At 39.9% G+C, this 14,210-nt stretch overlaps 1 protein-coding gene across 4 annotated transcripts in view; it reads left to right on the forward strand.

The window, feature by feature from the left end:
- Positions 1–14,210, forward strand: part of MYLK2 (myosin light chain kinase 2) — a 688,091-nt gene that overhangs the window by 484,921 nt on the left and 188,960 nt on the right. For all 4 annotated transcript variants that reach the window (XM_044090332.1, XM_044090333.1, XM_044090334.1 and 1 more), the window contains one exon: positions 4,184–4,289. In XM_044090332.1, the coding sequence (XP_043946267.1) occupies positions 4,184–4,289 (106 nt within the window). The remainder of the gene's footprint in view (positions 1–4,183; positions 4,290–14,210) is intronic.

A 14,210-nucleotide genomic window follows, 5' to 3' on the forward strand; every position in this document is an offset into this window, starting at 1 on the left:
TTCCAGTTTTGACTGATCAGTCAATGAAAAAAAAAATCCACAAATGGTATGGATTCTCTTCATGCTGAAATTTCAAATGTCATTGTTCTATATATTTTGCACACATCTGTAAACTAATATATTAATAATGGACTTAGTAATAAACTGTTTTACCAATTTTGTATGGGCAATTGACATTTGTTTTGCTAATGGAAATCCAGGCCTGCGGTGTCTTGTAGATTGTTTCGTATTTCATTATGAGAATATCTGTGGTTCCTTTTGGCGCTGTGTAGTTATTTATGTTGGTGTGTCTTTCGGCTTTTCCCGGTTAGGGGTCGCCACAGCGGAACTCCGGTCCGCTAATGATTGGTAGTCACCTACGTAATCATATTAAAGAGTTCTTTATTTCACTCTGGGTGTAGACATCTTGTGTTGTAATCTCTCTAATGATACAATACTGCATTGTATACACATCCTGGCCTTTTGTACTGTAATACACTGCACTGTATTCTCTCTGTACTTGACTGCCTATAATTTGTGGCAAAAGTAGGTACTGAGAGATCAGCCCGTAATGGGTCTATATTAAAAGACTGAAAAATCAAAACCGCGAATGCCTAAAGAGCGAAAGAAACAGAACCTCGAACTTGCTATTGCGGGGGGCTGTGCCCCCCCACCCCCCGCTAAATATATATTCCAACTCCGAGATCGCACTACAGTGAGGAAAGGGCAAATATTCCATTCTTCACTGTACCGCGATGTGACAAACAGCACCTCGAGGTTCCGTTTTTTTTTTTCGCTCTTTAGGTGTTCGCGGTTCTGCTCTTTCGGTCTTATAATGTAGACCCCCCCCCATAACATGGATATCAAATTATAAATAAATACTTAAACATATTTATGTACTGCACTGCAGAATAATCCTTTGCTTCAGTTTACAGGACAATGACTCAGTTATCATTTTAGCTGTCTTCTTCTACTGTACTAGGAATAAAAAGTGCTTGGAACCCTGACAACAGTCATTCTCTGTAACTATAGCACCAGACTTCACACAGACTCAAAAACATCCTATGAACAGAATGTTAAATATGGCTGTTGCAACAGTTCTGAAACATGAGAATGAAATTTAAGAACATTGCTCTGAAAATTCTTAATATTTTTTGTAGGTAGTTACCAGATATGTGGTCCAGGAAACCAACGAGGAGTCTAACCCAACTTCCTTGGAGTTACTTAGTAGTTAAAGGAACCAAACCCTGGATTATAGGAAGTAACTTGTTACCATATGAGAGTTTTAATCCTCTGTACTAGTTAACAGAGAGTTATTCCTAATGTTTGTGGCATTTCATGCCCACAAAGGCTCTCAGACTGAGTGGTGGAGAGACCATCCTCAGAGCATTCAAGGGCAGGTAGAAGTAGGGATACAAGGGGGGAAATTGTTACATAAATTTAAAAAGCAGGTGAACCAGACTAATTCTGTCTTTATGCTATCAAGTAAATATAAACAAATTCTGCCACCTAACACATCTAGGGTTATGATACTGGTGGTGGGTCAGAAATGACTCTACACGTTGACTGGACACTATCATTGACTGGAGCTGGACACCTTGAGGCTGTCTGGTCAAATTAGGTATGAAGACAGTCGCTATGAGTGACCATAGGGGGAAACAAAGCTCATATTTTTACTGTTTATGTTTTTTTTTTACCATCTATGATTGGAAAAGAATGTCTTTCAGCAGAACTTGACAGCACAAAGTTACTCTTCAGAAAAGTTCTTGCCTTTGCTGAAAAAAGAACAAACCTTTTTCTTCTCTTGATTCATTGAAGTGGCATACACACACACACACACACACACACACACACACACACACACACACACACACACACTCTCTCTCTCTCTCTCTCTAGTCAGTAATCGTACCCAGGAATCTGCATTTTTTTATGCCCCTCAAGAAAAGTGAAAATGATAATCCAGGCCAACAAACTGTATGGACAAACCAATTCCCCATACAACTGGAACCATTGTAGTGAAGACCATAGTAGTTCTAGTAACTCTGCCTTTGGAAATGACATTAGGGATAGTATATGGTAGCTATGACGCTCTGCCCTACTGGAGGAAGGCAAATTGTTTGTAAGCTACATAAACTTGCCTTTTTATGAATTTCATTAATTTGCATATGTAGCTGCACCCTTTTATGTCTGATTGCATATGGATCTAGGTTGACCAGGTTAAACTGCAAATTTTTTTTTGCTTGCATGTCTTTGTATACGCATCATTTTGACTGCTATTCAGTATGTATCTAACTCTCATGCATTGGGGTTTTCTTCCCTGGAATTTAACCCGCTGTACCTATACAGTAGTCAATAAGAAGGTGAATAAACAAGCAAGCTAGCTAACAAAACATTAAGTCAGCATAATTAACACAGCTATGTTTTCAAACTGCCTCATATACCCAATACAAAAAGTTGGAAGGTGTTGTCAAAATTTATAATGCCATTTAACTGTAACATTTCTGAAGAGCATTAAACACCCATTAAATGTATGATTCCACTTCATATTACATACAATACAGGATGTGTAATTCCTCCTATATGTTAATCCAAAAAATGTTTGTAATTTGTGACTTCCGCGGTGGCGCAGCGGTAGCGTTGTTGCCTCACAGCAAGAGGTTCTCCCGTTCGATTCTCGGCTTGGGTTGGGAGTGCCTTCTGTGTGGAGTCTGCATCTCCTCCCCGCGGTCGAGTGGGCATTCGAAAGACATGCGTTGAATGGGCATGCCTTTGTTGAAGGTTGGGCGTCGGGCTGGCAACTTGACACCATATAAAAAAAAACTAACTGCCAATCATTAGCAGACCGGAGTTCTGCTGTGGCGACCCCTAACCGGGAAAAGCCCAAAGGCAAACATTATGACTTTTCTCATGGTTTGGCTTATATATCTGTTTTATGTCAGTGGCACAACAGGCAAAGCACTTGCCTTTGGTAGAGAAGGTTGTGGGTTCTATTCCTACACCAGGTAGATGGATTACTGATGCTGCAACGCAGCTTTATGGGGTGCTTTACTACTGAGTGTGTCGTCCTTTAGGTGAGATATTAAATGAAGGCCCCACATGCTTGACCCGGTTTTAGCTCTGAGAGGATGTAAAAAAATCCCACAGCACCTATTGAAAAGAGAAGAGGAGTTCTGATGTCTTGGTCAAATTTTCTCTAGTAGTATAAATACCACCTTGGGTCTGCCCTGAAAAGAGGCTACTAGCCTAGAGGGAGTAACACGGTCAACAAAGGATAAATAAAAACATAACTGCCTTATAAATATGTGAACCCTTGCTTATTATATTGCACTTTAGTACAGAGAGGATACGCTAATTAACAGCTAATCTGCTTTATCTTCTAGTCCTAGGTTTGGTTCTATCAATCTCCACTTTTAAACTTTGTTACTTGAACCAAGTCACTTAACCACAAAATACTACCATGTTATTCATGAAAAAAAATTGCAGAATATGCCAATTTGTATATCTGGCCTGGGTTGTTGCTAAAAATGTTGCGTATGAATCAATCTGATCTACTTAAGTCATGGATATAAAAATATATTTTGGATAGAATTAAAGAAAAGTTACATCTGTACTGCACTTGAAATGGGTGAAAATCAATGTTACAGAGCTGCTGGAGAAATATGGATGATCTGCAATTGTATGAATATGAGTTGTTAGTTCAGAGCAGGTGGTCTTAGCATGTTTATTATGCATATTTTGACACCATATGTAAAACAGAGTATTTTCTGTGTTTTATGACCCCTGTCATTACTCTTATGAAACTTCATTTTCAGCCTAAACATGTCTTTTGGTCAGGAATTCATGGCTTTAGTTTATGACATATGCCAAAACACAACAAAGCCAATATTTACAAATATTTGGGAAATGTATATTTGTACATACAAAGCTGATGGTTCCATTAGTCACATAAATTTTTGCTGAAAAGCAGATGTGGGAACTTTTACTACTTGATAAGATAAGTGAAGGCATGAGAACTGTCTAGGACAACATATGGTGGTTTAACTTATGAGTTAAAATGAAGGGGAAACCAGCTGACTGCGGCCTATTTATGGAGGTATAGACCCTTATGGGATAAAAACAATTTGTTTCCTATGTGCTGGGGTAATATGAAGAAGGAATATATCTATTGCTTTATAACATTTATATTCTTTTTACTTTCCAGATGACTGCCCACCACCACCAGCACCTTTTCCTCATCATGTTGTCTCCCTGAAGTCTGCTCCGCCATCAAGTTTCTACAGTATCAACTTACGACAGGTGATAGGAGGGTAAGAAGAACTGGATAACATTTGTATTACTCAACCCATTGGGAGTCCAGATGGTTTAATTATTAATTGTCAGAGAGTTATTGTGTTCAAATACTGCTACTAATGTTTAACATACAATTCTTGGAAACAGCAGCAATGCACTGTTTTGTTATTCATGACATTAACACAAGAGACCACTTGAATATATATGCTTTCATTCACGGAAGACTCTCAAAAATATTTGTTTATCTAGTCGCTTGCTTACAACTTTTGCATATCAAAACATTAATGTTTAGACTCATGGTCTTAAGTGGTGCCACAGGAAAGGCTGTTAAGAACAGCTGCTGCACATAAAAGAGATATAAATAAACAGAAGCTGTTGCCTTCTTGGACTGCTTGAGGAAGTGCTGGAGTTTGAGAAAGTCTTGATAAGATTAAGTGTTACATGCAGTGTACTCCCCAGACAAACTTGCTTTAAGAGACACAGATGTTCTGACTGATAACTCTTCTTTAGCATGAAAGGCATTTAGATCAGAGTGTCACCCAAGAAAATAATGACATTCTGTCTGTAGTGGCAGAATATGAAATTAAAAGTAATTTGGAAGAAAAATCACCACTTCATTCATGACTGCAACCTGGAGGACATAGAATGGACTCTGGCACTAGAGGACGTGTGTGTGTGTGTGTGTGTGTGTGTGTGTGTGTGTGTGTGTGTGTGTGTGTGTGTGGTGATTTTGCTTCCAAATTACTTGTAATTTCATATCCTGCCACTAGAGGCAGAATGTCATTATTTTCTTGGGTGCCACTCTGATCTATATGCCTCGCTGAGACAGATGCCTGGTGTCAGAGCCTCAAGCTCTATGCCAGAAAGTGCAGTGTCATCCCCTTTGGTAAAAACTCTGTACCCATGAACTACCACATAGGCAGCAATCTATTTAACACCGAATGTGTGATGAGACCTTGAGACCCAGGTAGACAGTAGTCTCTCCTTTGATAGTCACATCACCACAGTAGTCAGGAAGTCCTTCCATGTGGCACACCTCATCATAAAAGGGTTCTCATCCAGGAAAAAAGAGGTAATTGTTCCCCTCTACTCGACACTCATTAGACCCATTATAGAGTACAACACCCCTTTTGGAATGTACCTCACAAGACATCTGCAGCAGCTGGAAAGGTCACAGAAGTACCTCACAAAGAGGATTACTGGCCTCAAACAAATGCCATACACTGACCCCCTCAAAAAACTCCAGCTTTACTCCGTAGCATATCGCCTACTCCGATGTGATCCCTGCCTAACATATAAAGCTATGTCAAACCCAGAGCTGTTGGACATGCTACACCTAAAGAAATCCCAATCCCTCCAAGCTACATGCTCTAGGGACCTAAACCTTGTCACCATAATAAACAGGACATGCTGGAGTGACAGATTCCTGTCCCAGAGACTTCCCATACTCTGGAACAGGCTACCCATCTATGTCAAGCAAAGTTCTTCATTAGCACTCTTCAAGAAAAATCTTGATGAGTGGATGGGAAATAGGAAATACACCCCGGGGATCACGTCTATGTCTCTGCTCGACAGTGACAAAGGAAAATAACTTTCTTGGGTGGCGTAAGCCAGGGAACCTTGTTGGCTAGGCTTACGTAGGCCATTGGGCCGATAGCATAGTACCTACCTATGAACTTATGAACCTGTGTGTGTGTGTGTGTGTGTGTGTGTGTGTGTGTGTGTGTGTGTGTGTGTGTGTGTGTGTGTGTGTGTCTGTGCTGGGGGGGTCTAGTCCACTGTGGTGCTGGCACCTACTGGACACAGATATATGTGGCATGCAGCATTGTGAGCCTGGGCTGTGAGTACAGCTCTGTCAAGATTTGTTTGCAAGGTAGCATCCATTATGTGCACATATAGTAGTGTGCACACACTATGAATGATAGCAGAACCCCCCCCCCCCCACACACACTCCAGTGACTGTGCATGGAAACCAGAAAGAGGAGGGATAATCATGATAAAAGGAAAAATGTCCCGATGGCAGCAGCTTCCTTTCCTTATTGTTAACTCTTAACCCTATAGGGGAGGGTACAAATGTGATTAGGAAGTTGGGCTTGATGATTGGCAGGTGTAGGCAAGTAAATAAAAATAAGAAGCAAATCACTAAAGAATTAAGAAACTATTTGGCATGGGACAGGAAGATGATCAGGTGCAAGGGTATACAAACTGCAGTAAACTAGAAAAAAATGCAGCTAAAGTGAAACAATCAGAAAGTTAAATGGAGAATGTTAAAGTCATATAACCTGCAGTTAAGATGCCAAAAAATGTGAGAAGATGGCAATTATGTAGTTCAGTAGCTGTACAGCAGCAACCTTTTCGGGAATATGTTGTATAATGTAGTTTTGTCTTTTCTATAGGAGCATCTGTGGAAAGATAACTATGATTATTTATCTCCATGTATCATTGTGTATTGTTACCCAAGATTCAGTCACCCATGAGGTTGCTAAGAATGAGAAGCAGTTGGATCCAGATAGATGGTAGAGTAACTGTGTATCCCGCCATCTGTACCTCTTGTTTTATTTTTGTATAAGTCATTCCTGCTATACTACCAGGTTGGATGGTTTGAATCCCCCCAAACTTATGTACAATAATGTCAATGTAGAAAAACACTCAGGAGGACTGAAAACAGTTATATGAAACAAACACTCACCTTGATGTCTTACGCTGACTTAATTCAAAGAATGGGAATGACAGCTAGGGAGTTGTAACATCAGTGAATTGCAAGTTAATCAGCCACAGCTTGTCCTGTTACAACCTGATGACATGTAGGGAAACTCACATGCAATGGCATCATGAAATAAAGATACACAATGTGTTTAATGTAGTAAATATAAAAGAAAGTATGTCAAAAATACGAATAAGTAGTGAAATAAAAAGTATATATCATACAATTTGTAGGGAAAAACATTTTATGGACTGCAGTATTGACTGACAACCAGGTTACACAAACTGCATTCTATGAGTTTTATTTTTCTGTTTTGTGGGGGACAATACCACTATGCTGGGGACTGTATTGCTTTGTTCCTACTACTGTTATAATACTGTATAATGTATTTTGATATATAGATAAATCGATCTAAAATGAACTTCTGTATCACTACACCATGAGAAGAGATATTAATCCCCTTTGCAGAACTCTTCAGAGGAATCAGTATTTTTGAGAATTTAATGAAAATGCAGATTCTCATAGCTAACTAACAAAGAAAAAAAAAAAAGCAACCAAAAAATGAACAATACATTTCTAGCAATAAGAGCATCAAATATGCAGGTAAAGTTACAAAGAACAAAACTAAATTATGCTAAATTAAAAGCTAAAAAAACAGAGAATCTGCATTATGTGGTTACCTATAGTGAATATAAATAGGAAAAAGTGATGACCAAAAATCTGATTTACTCAGAAGAAGATGGTGCACATGAAGAGAAAACATTTTTGCTCAGAGAAAGGGGTATAAAAGTCAAACAGAAAGTCAAAAATGGCAGAAGTTACCTAAGAATACAAGAGACAGAGGATATGATATTGTTGCTGGGCATAAATTTGTTGCTTTTCTTAAAGTGCATTGATCATACTCTGAAGCAAGTGTTAAGTAACAAACCTTTTGATTTGGCTACAACCTCCTTACCATACAATGCCAAATTGTACAGTTTTTTGCAGCAGAAAGAGTATTGTTTTTGCATTTCATTTTGTTGGTAAAGACAGCCCCCTGAAAGATTTTCTCAGGGCTGAAAATCCCTACTATAACATCATGAAAGACTGAACGTACAATGCCTCACTACCTAAATAAATCTATAAACTATTATATTTCCTTATTAAGTGCATCAGATTTTAATTGTGTTTTTGACTAGGTAATGATGGGATATGCACAAGGCCTACATAGATTTGTCAATCCAATTGATATAATATCAAGCAAATAATAAATAAATTGGCAGCCTTGGTAAAGGCGTTGAGGTAAAAGCACTGATAAAAAGCAAGGGCTAAAAAGTAGAGTACAAAAGGGTAACACTAACAGTAAAGTGAGTTATGTAGGGAGCTGGGGGCATGACTGGAATAAGTACTGGGTTAGTCCTTTTTAACATTTTCATAAGTGGAATTGCAGAATATTAGACTGAAAACTCCTCTTTTCTTGATGTACTGGAAAATATTAGGGTTCAACCAAACACCCTAATAATGGGCGATTTCAACTACCCCACCATTAACTGGGAAAACTACTCATGTACCAACTCTTTCATTCAACGCTTTCTGGAATTCATAAACTCCAGTGCCCTGGATCAACTTATCCACACCCCTACCAGGGGCAACAATTTCCTAGATCTAGTCATTACCAATATGAGTGACCGGTGTTCCACACCTGAAGTCAATGCCTCATTGGTCCGATCTGACCATAAGCTAATTACCCTAGATATCCACATCCTGCCTCTACCCCCCATTAAGGAAACCATGGTAAAAAGTTTCTCCAAAGCCAACTTCATGCTTCTTAAGACAGAAGTGGTGAACTTCATGACACCCATGCAGATGGACAATACAGTTACGACTACTGAATCCTACACAATTGCACTTTATAAGCACTTACATGAGTGCATGGATCGTGCTATCCCAAACAGAACCAAGATGCTATCCTCCAAAAAAAGGAAGCCAATCTGGTGGTCCCCTGCCATAAGCAAACTATACAACAGAAGGAAGAAACTCTTGCAAAAGAGAGTAAAATCCCATGAGTGGAGGAGCTCCCTGGTCAGCCTCAGTAAGCAGCTGCGATCCCTGATAAAATCCTCCAAAGCTAGTTATGAAAACAAAATCACCACTGATTCTAAAGACAGCCACAAAGTATTCTATAGCTATGTCAAGAATCTCAATGGCAACACTCAGACCTGCTCTGAGTTACAGCAGAATGGCACTAAATATACAGACCCAACTGATATTGCCAACATCCTGGCAGATAGGTTCAGTGCTAACTTTACTCCCCTCTCACCCCGTAAAGAGCCCACTTCTATACCGGAAGAATGCAAAGTTCCTGTAATCACGGCTGCACAGGTAAAAAACACACTCTCCAAAGCCAAGAACACAGCATCCATGGGACCAGACAACATCCCAGGCTGCGTTCTACATGAACTACAGAACGAACTGGCACCCCACCTAAGTACCATGTTCAATCATAGCCTCACCTCAGGCTTTGTGCCTGCTGAATGGTGCACAGCAATGGCTATTCCACTCCACAAGGGGGGAGCCACCATGGACCCCAGGAACTACTGCCCCATTAGCCTGACGAGCCTGGTCTGCAAGGCCATGGAATGTATCATCATGGAACTTATAAACAAAGACATTGGTAATCACCAAACTCTGGATTCCACCCATTTCGGATTTGTAAAAGGCAGATCATGTCTCCTAAACCTGATAGACTTCTTTGAAGCAGTCACCAAAGACAAGGGTAAGGTGGTTCACACAGCCTATCTAGATCTTGCCAAGGCTTTCGACACCATCCCCCACTCTGGAGTTATAGATAAACTCACTAAACTAGGTATAAATCCCTATGTCACAAGATGGGTTGCCAACTGGCTCACTGACAGAACCCACATTGTGAAAGTAGCAGACACCAAATCCGACTTCAGACCAGTGACAAGTGGAGTACCACTGAACCTAGTTTAGTGAGTTTTTGGGTCCTCTCCTGTTTGGTATCTACTTCTCTGAAGTACAGGCTAACACAGAAGGTCTTTGGCTAATGAAGTTCACAGATGACTTCAAACTAGGAGCCATAATTGAAACTCCTAACGATGTGGACATCCTACAAAAGGGCCTCACTGAGACAGATGGCTGGTGTCAAAGCCATGGCCTCAAGCTCAATGCCAAAAAGTGCATTGTCATCCCCTTTGGTAAAAACTTTGTACCCATGAACTACAACATAGGCGGTAGTGTACTTAACACCGAAAGTGTGATAAGAGACCTTGGGACACAGGTGTACAGTAGTCTCTCCTTTGAAAATCACATTGCCACAGTAGTCAGGAAATCCTTCTACGTAGCACACCTCATCACAAAAGGTTTCTCATCCAGAAAAAAAGAGGTAATTGTTCCCCTCTACTCATCACTCATTAGACCCATTATAGAGTACAACGCCCCTTTTAGTATGTACCTCACAAGACATCTACAGTAACTGGAAAGGCCGCAGAAATACCTCATAAAGAGCATTACCAGCCTCAAACAGATGCCCTACGCAGACCGTCTCAAAAACCTCCAGCTTTGCTCCGTCGCATATCGCCTACTCAGAGGTGATCTCTGCCTAACATACAAAGCTATGTCAAACCCAGAGCTGTTGGACATGCTCCACTTAAAGAAATCCCAATCCCTCTGAGCTACACGTTCTAGGGACCTAAACCTTGTCACCACAATAAACAGAACATGCCGGAGGGATAGATTCCTGTCCCAGAGACTTCCCATACTCTGGAATAAACTACCTGTCTATATCAAACAAAGCTCCTCATTAGTACTCTTCAAGAAAAATCTTGATGATTGGATGGGAAATTGGAAATTCACCCCGGGGATCACCTCTGTGGCTCTGCTTGACAGTGGCACAGGAAAATAATTTTCTTGGGTGGCAAAAGCCAGGGTACCTTTTTGGTTGGGCTTGTATAGGCCCCAGGGTCGATAGCCTAGTACCTACCTATGAACCTATGAAAAGTGCTTTACTGTGGATAAAAAAATTATGTATTACAGGTCTAATACAGTAAACGTGGAAAGAAAGGATGAAACTTTGAAGCTACATCTCAAAACATGGCAGCTTAAATTCACAAGAATGAAGTGCAAACAAATGCATTTGGGTGTGGGTACAGATGGATACAGAGCTTGAAGGGATCTAGGGTAAATGCAGTGCAAAAGTCCTGTGTGTGTGTCTATTCAAAGGAATTTAATAATACATGCTTGAGGCAGGTGTTTGTGTGTGCATGCACATGTGCATGTTTGTGCCTGTCTGCATCTGTGTGAATAACAGAAACTTTTCCAGGAACTTCTACAAGAAGTCAGTATACTGCAAGAGGTTACAACTGTTAAACAGTTAGAAGTGCATTAAATTCGGATACCATATTAAGATAAATGGTGAATGCTTAAAGGAAAGATTGAAGTAGTAATTTTCACAAAAAAAAATGTGTGGGCTGGTTAATTCCATAAAAGGAAGTAATGAAGTCTGTAATGATTAACGAATTCTGGATGGGATGAGGCAGGCATGGTTCTTATACAAGGTGGGAAGTCAATGGTTGGTACAGTATCTAGTATCTGTAGGATGAAATGTAAGAGTGCAGCTATATTAAAATGTTCAGAACATTAACAATAATTATCTCTTTGTGAAGTTTAACACCTATATAATTAATTGATTATATTCAACTCTAAGGCTGTCCCCCCTTCAGAGGAAAAAAGATAAACAGCTGTTCTGACTGTACAAAATATCATATTTGACACAATAAGAAGTTAAACTTTTAAGTATATCTAAATTCATCTTTTCGAGCTAATCCCTGGAAAATATGACATAAACATAACTGTGAAACATGTTATAAAAAGTTAGTTTTACTTTTGTGAAAATAAACAACATTCATGGTTGTTAGAATTAAAAAAAAAATATATATATATATACCAACCATAAAATGTAACACTTAACAAGAAATCTTCTAGCAGTTACCATGAATTTAAGCAAAACACAGGATTCACTCTGATTCCAGTGTGCTGCCTCTGTGTTGTGTGCATGTTTTCTTTGTGTCTGTGAAATTTGTGAGTTTTAACACCATCCCTCAAACTGATTGCACTGGGTGACAAGTTCACAGTTAAATATATTGTTGGCTAGATACATAAAAAAGTTAACAGGATGTACTTTATATGGCCCTAATGGGGATAAACAAAAATGAGAGAATAAATCGTATTGTTCAAAATGTAGAATACTAGTTGACAAGAGACACTTAATTTGCATTTTTGAAATAATTAACTTTTATAATGTTATATTTAGAACACTAGGTAGTAACAGAGTATTAGGATTACTATATGGATATAAAAGGAAAATTTCCTTTTTACCATCTGAAAAGCAAATGCAAGCGAACCTTGGCCTTGTATGTGAATTTGTAGGTTTCTTGTCTCCCTCTGCTGGACTATTTCAAAACTACTGTTGTGTTTTTAAGTACAGAAATTCAGAAACCAATGGGATTAAAGATCAGGGGAGTTGGCCATCCTTTCCTGATGCCACATTGAATACCACAAAGAAGCAGAATGTCCCAAAGGATCTTTGTTTTCAGTTTTTCTACACAGGGTGTTTTCCAAAACAAGTGGTGATGACACACATACTGATCTACAATGTTGTGCAATACAAACAAGGCATACATGGCAGCCAACGACACTTCAGTGGAAGACAAAATGCATTACAATGTGTTGCTTACAGTTTCATATTGCGACTATTTACATTAAAAAAAGCAAATTTATGATGTAGGTGAGGCAAGAACACAGAAAATAAGTAAAGGGAGTATAAAAATACAATTTCAAAATATTCTCGTCTTAGAAAATGCACATCTATACATATCTACATAGGTTCATAGGTAGGTACTAGGCTATCGGCCCAAGGGCCTAAGTAAGCCTAGCCAACAAGGTTCCCTGGCTTATGCCACCCAAGAAAGTTATTTTCCTGTGCCCCTGTCGAGCAGAGCCACAGAAGTGATCCCCGGGGTGTACTTCCTATTTCCCGTCCACTCATCAAGATTTTTCTTAAAGAGTGCTAATGAGGAACTTTGCTTGACATAGATGGGTAGCTTGTTTCAGAGAATGAGAAGTCTCTGGGACAGGAATCTATCCCTGCAGCATGTTCTGTTTATTGTGGTGACAAGGTTTAGGTCCCTAGAGTGTGTAGCTTGGAGGGATTGGGATTACTTTAGGTGTAGCATGTCCAACAGCTCTGGGTTTGACATAGCTTTATATGTTAGGCAGAGATCACCTCGGAGCAGGTGATATGCTACGGAGTAAAGCTGGAGTTTTTTGAGGTGATCAGTGTAGGGCATTTGTTTGAGGCCAGTAATCCTCTTTGAGAGGTACTTCTTTGGCCTTTCCAGCTGCTGCAGATGTCTTGTGAGGTACATTCCAAAAGGGACATTGTACTCTATAATGGGTCTAATGAGTGTCGAGTAGAGGGGAACAAAGACCTCTTTTTTCCTGGATGAGAACACTTTTGTGATGAGGTGTGCCACATAGATGGACTTCCTGACTACTATGGTGATGTGATTATCAAAGGAGAGAGTACTGTCCACCTGGGTCCCAAGGTCTCTTATCATACAATCGGCATTAAGTAGACTGCTACCTATGTGGTAGTTCATGGGTACAGAGTTTTTACCAAAGGGGATGACAATGCACTTTTTGGCATTGAGCTTGAGGCCATAGCTCTGACACCAGGCATCTGTCTCAGTTAGTCCCTTCTGTAGGATGCCCACATCATTTGGGAACTCGACTATGGCTCCTAGTTTGCAGTCATCTGCGAACTTCATTAGCCAAAGACCTTCTGTGTTAGCCTGTACTTCAGAGAAGTAGATACCGAACAGGAGAGGTCCCAGGACTGAACCCTGTGGTACTCCACTTGTCACTGGTTTGAAGTCAGATTTGGAGTCTGCAACTTTTACAGTGTGGGTTCTGTCAATGAGCCAGTTGGCAACCCATCTTGTGATGTAGGGATTTATACCTAGTTTAGTGAGTTTAGCTATAATTCCGGAATGGGGGATGGTGTCGAAAGCCTCGGCGAGGTCAAGATAGGCTGTGTGAACCACCTTACCCTCATCTATGGCTAAATGTGCAAACATTATTAATGTTGTTGACTCAAAAGCAGGAGTTGCATGTTGCAGACATTTTATTGCTGTAGTGCATTGGGATCAAGCTAAACATTCAATAATTAGTATAA

The sequence above is a fragment of the Protopterus annectens genome, chromosome 12.part0, assembly GCF_019279795.1.
Source record: "Protopterus annectens isolate FY-2018-M chromosome 12.part0, PAN1.0, whole genome shotgun sequence".
NCBI classification, from domain to species: domain Eukaryota; kingdom Metazoa; phylum Chordata; order Ceratodontiformes; family Protopteridae; genus Protopterus; species Protopterus annectens.